Genomic DNA, 6,000 nt, shown 5'->3' on the forward strand with positions numbered 1-6,000 from the left:
CTCATCAATTTTTCTCTTCCCCCCACGTCCAGGGAGGTTCTTGACAGTTCCATGCTTGGCAAACTTCTTAATAACATTACGCACTGTTGAAACAGGGACACCAAGGTCTTTGGAGATGGCCTTATACCCTTTGGAGGTCTTGTGTTTGCCAATTATCGCACTTCTGATGTCCTCAGACAGCTCCTTTGTCTTCACCATTGTGACAAAGGAACAGGGGATAACAGATGGCTTTTTAAAACAGGGAAGTCATCATTCATTGGCTAATTCATGTCACATGGGCACAGACAATTTATCATAGGTGATTTCTCATTTGTGAACACAATGTGTTTCCATACTGATTTACAGCGAAGGGTGCCAATACCAGTGACACAGCAAGCTTTAAGGTTTTCTATTTTTTCCTCCCATTGTTTATTGTTTTAAATTGTTGTTTATCATTTGCTCTTTTGTATCAAACACAAGTTCTCTATAGAAAAGAAATGTTTCACTTGATTCATTTTTTTCAGAAGATATTCCACATTATGTACTTAAACTTCATGGGTGCTAATAATGGTGAGCAGGACTGTATATCAGGGAAACCAGTAATAATATTCTAAGATAATATTTAAAGTTTCAGTTTAATGTACAGTTGTATAGCAAAAAGAAAAAAAAATAGGTTGATATTTGATAGCACAATGTACTGGCAACATTTAAGTACAAAATAATTGTCACTCCCACATATAATCAATCTGTAATGCTGATAACTGGATAGGAAATGGACTTCCATGTTGTTGCTTAAACTTGAAAATGCCAGTCCACCATTTCATTGGACAAAACTACAGTTGTCTGTGTTTTTACGGAAGCCCTAAAGGGCCATGCATTCATACATTTTATTTCCTCCGTTTTCCCGTGATAACGAGTTAATTTCATTTGTTTTCTCGAGATCTCGAGTTATTATCTCGAAATAACAACTGCCATTTTCCCGAGATAACGGGATAATTTTCTCGACATCTCGAGATAATGACTGTGATATGATAGGCCTGAGATTATGGAGACGCCCAGGACCTCGTAGCTGGTCAGCTATGTAATTAACGACGACATCAGGCTCACTTAGATTGCGCCGCCGATATAGCTGAAGCCTTGCTAACCGTCTTTTTAGATTACGCACACTAATGTGTATATTATCTGTAATAGCAAGGCATAATGCTATTTCAGCCTGTGTCAGGCCTTGATTGAAAACATATGTGAAGCAGTGATCAATATGCTCCTGCTCCTCTGACATTGCTACACTGAATGGTGTTTCCTGCAATGATTTAATATACTACACTATCGTTTTGTTTTCTCAAGATCTCAAATTAATTATATCGTTATCTCGGGAAAACAAAGTTTCGTTATCTCAAGATCTCGAGAAAATTATCTCGGGAAAACGGCAGTTGTTATTTCAAGATAATAACTCGAGATCTCGAGAAAACAAATGAAATTAACTCGTTATCACGGGAAAACGGAGGAAATAAAATGTATGAATGCATGGCCCTTTAGGGCTTCCGTATTCAACTGCAATAGGTTGTGTTATCAAACAAACAAAACGATAGTGTAGTATATTAAATCATTGCAGGAAACACCATTTTGTTTTCTCAAGATCTCGAATTAATTATATCGTTATCTCGGGAAAACAAAGTTTCGTTATCTCGAGATCTCAAGAAAATTATCCCATTATCTCGGGAAAACAGCAGTTGTTATTTCGAGATAACTCGAGATCTCGAGAAAAATTTAATTAACTCGTTATCACAGAAAAAAGGAGGAAATAAAATGTATGAATGCATGGCCCTTTAGGGCTTCCGTAGTTTTTGTAAAGTGCCAATTGGACATTAAGTTGGAATTATATCGTTATCTCGGGAAAACAAAGTTTCATTATCTCGAGATCTCAAGAAAATTATCTCGTTATCTCGGGAAAACAAAGTTTCGTTATCTCGAGATGTCGAGAAAATTATCCCGTTATCTCGGGAAAACGGCAGTTGTTATTTCGAGATAATAACTCGAGATCTCGAGAAAACAAATGAAATTAACTTGTTATCACGGGAAAACGGAGGAAATAAAATGTATGAATGCATGGCCCTTTAGGGTTTCCGTAGTTTTGTAAAGTGCCAATTGGACATTAAGTTTAGGTTGCGGTTTAAAAAACGAAAATGCATTTATGACAGGAATATTTAGGGGTATAGTTAAAACGATTAATCGAGTTTATGTTTTTTTAAAAGAAGTTTATATTTTTAGATCATTTTTAGTGCTAGCAATGTATTTCTAAAACAAAAGTGAGTTCTATTTTTCAACATACATTGTGGACCTGCATGGATCAAACTTAATTTTGTCATGCCTGAACTTCCATATAACATGTCCTTTCTGCACACACATCCATTTTAGGTGACTGACATGCATTTAAAGTGCGAAATAAATGTTATTGTTGAGAACCATTAAATTCCCAACAACATTTGAAGCACATTTTAGTTAAAGCATTACACGCATGAGCAAGTTAGGAAACATCTTGCAAGGCTCAAGTGTAGTGAGCAGCTGCATCTCGTGTCCTGTCCGCAGGGGGGCGGTGTCTCGGACTAAAGACCGCCCCTCTCCGTCACCCGGAAACACTATCACCGAGGGTTCATTTGCATCGCGCTTCCAACATGGCGGTGAATCTCACAGACCTCTCCCTGCCTCAGCTAGAGGGACTCAAAACCCAGCTTGATCAGGTACGAGTAAAATATTTAGTATATTTGAGTTGTGGCTGTGTTTTTTAATATAGACCTTATGAGGGCGATAATCTGAGCGAAGACATGAGGGTGGGGTGGCTAGCTAGCCCTGATGCTAACTGTGCAGACGTGAGTTGAATATCCCAGTCACCCGGTGTGTTTCATGTTAGCGTTGTCTGTCCCTCGTCCCTTCACGCATTTCTACAACATTTAAAAATGTTGTAGAAATGTTAGCTGTTGACATGTGTTGTTTCTAGTATATATTTCTACTCTCTTGTTGGATTCAGACAGATGACAGGTGTGCTTTTGTATGCAGTGATTCACTCTGTGTATTGACTCTCTCGCTGACTTCAGTTGTTTTTGTACATTTCGATGTTTCTGCAGGAGATTGAGTTCTTGACGTCTTCAATAGGTCAGCTCAAAGTCGTCCAGACCAAGTATGTTGAAGCAAAAGATAGTTTGAACGTCCTGAGCCAAAACAATAAAGGTGAGTAAACGTTTTATGACCCTTTTTTCCTAGCAAGGCTTTAATAATAATGAGCTCAACAGTGGTTCTTCATTTGGTATGGTCATCATAAAAATGTTAATCTCAGTCACAATAATATAAAAATATTCTCCTCAAAAGGCTTATTGCAATCAGTGTGTTGCTCAAAAATATGCGCTATGTCTTCGATGTGTAATGTCAGAAATTTCTGAAATCTACACATTTGAATCTGCAGCCGAAGTGGATCGTTTATTAATTTTTGTCCTCTCCCTCTCCTCTCTCATACAGGAAAAGAATTGCTCGTGCCACTTACCAGCTCTGTATCCTTCATTTACTGTGGAGCAACCAGAATTTCATGTTTTGCTGTTTGGTGTGACGTGCTTTAAAAGAAGTTGTGTGTTTCAGAAATATACCTACATGTCCTTGACATTTGTTCTTCTCAGATGTACGTCCCTGGATCATTGAATGACGTGGAAACTGTTTTAGTGGATGTGGGGACAGGATACTATGTTGAAAAGGCAAATACATTCGCATTTGATAGCCCATGAATAAATATGCTTAATAATTTCTTCAGATGATGTAAAACATTCTTTTTTTTACACTTTGTGTTTCTGTAGAAAGTGGAAGACGCAAAGGCATTCTTCAAACGCAAGATAGACTTCCTCACAAAGCAGATAGAGAAAATTCAGCCAGCCCTTCAGGAAAAACATGCCATGAAACAAGGTGAGCGCACATTTTTCATACATATCTTTATTTCCTACTTTTTTCACCATGTTATCATTTTCTAATTTCAAGTGATGTGTTTTAATGCTACAATGCCCGATTATCTTTTTAGTAATACAATAATAAAGTCTAAAGCATATTTTAAGAGTTGAATACTAACCTTCGAAAATGGGTTTCTGTTTGGACAGTGGAACATTTGTTTTGGCTCTATACCCTTCTATATTGGATTTGAAATTAAACAAAAAAAGAGTGTCTTATAATGTGTGACTACAATTTAAGTGTTCACATCCATATTGGATGAACGATACAGAAATTGTAGTCCTGTCTATACAGTAATCTCCTTGGTTTACAAGATAATATGCTACCAAAAAAAAATCCTGATTGCCAGAAAATATGCATGAGCACATTAGTAATACTAGTAAGTATAACGCCTCAATGTTGTAAATCTTTTTTAATTGGTCGGTTTTGTGCTGAATTTTGCATTTTTGTCAAAAAACAGTTCCTGTTGCATTCACCCCTTTGCATTTATATATTTGCCCTTTAAAAATTCTAATGTTTACGCACCAAAATATTCACAAATCGTCTTCAGGCTTTAATTCAAATGTGGAAAATGTGTTTGCATTAAAGTTTTTACTACAAAACATAGCAACTAGAAACCAAAGTAAGTTTTGAGTGGAAAGTAATCTGTATTTAATGATGAGAGTATTTCAAGGACAGTCAACAGTAACCTCACCTCACCTAGTTGATAACATAATACACACCTATTGACTTTGTACACTGTGTTCTGTCTTGCAGCTGTGATTGAAGTAATGAACGTGAAGATCCAGCAGCTACAACAGAGCCAACAGTCATCACAGGTGGTTGGGCCCACCAAGGCTTAATGAGAACACCTGTTTGAGCTCTTCATGATTGAAGGGGGGGGGTTTCTTAGGTTTATGTACATCTGCTGTTGTAGAGTAATGTTCCCCACTAATTCACACGAGTCATGTTAAATATTGAAGAATTCAAGTTTTCTTTTGTACACTGACACCAGAAAATCATATGTGGGCTGTTGTCATGGCAGAGCAACTATGTATACTTGGTCAATTTTAAATTAATTGAAATGGGTGTCCTTTTCATTTGCAAAATTAAAGAGGTCATTGTGCATTCAATGAACATTTAAGTGTCTTTCATTGTTGTGTTTTGTGTGTGAAGTTTTAAGGCCCTGCATATATACGAAGATGTTTTCAGTTAAGTGATCCTGTTGAAGGTGGGCAGACTTAACTGTGCAAAAGTAAATATAAGGTTGATAAGAAACTTTTACAAAAGTCATTTATAGTCATTGTATCGTTTCCTTTGCTCCTCCTTGTTAATCAAACACTTGAAACAGCTGTAAACTTGTTGTTTAAACGCTGTGAGCGATAAAATGGCAAACAGCTTGTTTTTGTTTTCCATGTTGCTCCCACATTCCGATATGATGCACATGAACACATTACTTCCCAACTAGGGAAGTGGGAGCGTCCGAGGAGCACGTGAATGCAGCATCAATGCTAGGAATTGCATGACGTCACGAGACTGAAGGGGTCTCATGAGCCACAAGTGAAATCAGCTGTGTTTAAGCAGAGGTGGTGGCAGGCTATAATAATGATATATAATTTGACAACTGTGTCAAGATTTGACCATTACAGGTTTAATCCACACGGGCATTAGCTCTTTCTTTGTATAGGGTTCAAGATTGAACCCAAACCTTCATGCATCTTTAGGCAATACTTAATTACACTTTCTAGAAGTGAGTTTTTGACATGTTAAAATGGGTTTATATTGATACAACTGACCCAATCGTTGAACAGAAAGTGTGTAGTCTGTTTTTCCAATAACAGTTTTGTAAACAATATGTATACATCAACATTTGGCTACTGCACACTATTCACTGTGTGATGAGCTGAAGTAAAGAGAAAACTTTGTAATGACATTTATGTATTTCAACTTTATTATTTGTTTTTTTGTATCACCTCAAACTCTTTAAATAGGAAGTGAACATAAGCTGCTGATGCAGGACGTGACTTCGCCCCTATCAGTTCCAAAGTTTGCTCGGGG

At 37.1% G+C, this 6,000-nt stretch overlaps 1 protein-coding gene across 1 annotated transcript; it reads left to right on the top strand.

Annotated features, from left to right (window-relative positions):
* The first annotated feature begins 2,633 nt into the window (after positions 1–2,633).
* On the top strand, positions 2,634–5,075 carry pfdn5 (prefoldin 5). Its single transcript, XM_073468283.1, has 6 exons — positions 2,634–2,717; positions 3,102–3,204; positions 3,490–3,521; positions 3,645–3,719; positions 3,819–3,924; positions 4,720–5,075. Exons 1-6 carry the CDS (start codon positions 2,652–2,654, stop codon positions 4,803–4,805), a joined length of 468 nt encoding a protein of 155 aa, XP_073324384.1. The 5' UTR covers positions 2,634–2,651; the 3' UTR covers positions 4,806–5,075.
* The last annotated feature ends 925 nt before the right edge of the window (positions 5,076–6,000 follow it).

Source organism: Pagrus major, chromosome 6 (genome assembly GCF_040436345.1).
Source record: "Pagrus major chromosome 6, Pma_NU_1.0".
In the NCBI taxonomy this organism is placed as follows: Eukaryota; Metazoa; Chordata; class Actinopteri; order Spariformes; family Sparidae; genus Pagrus; species Pagrus major.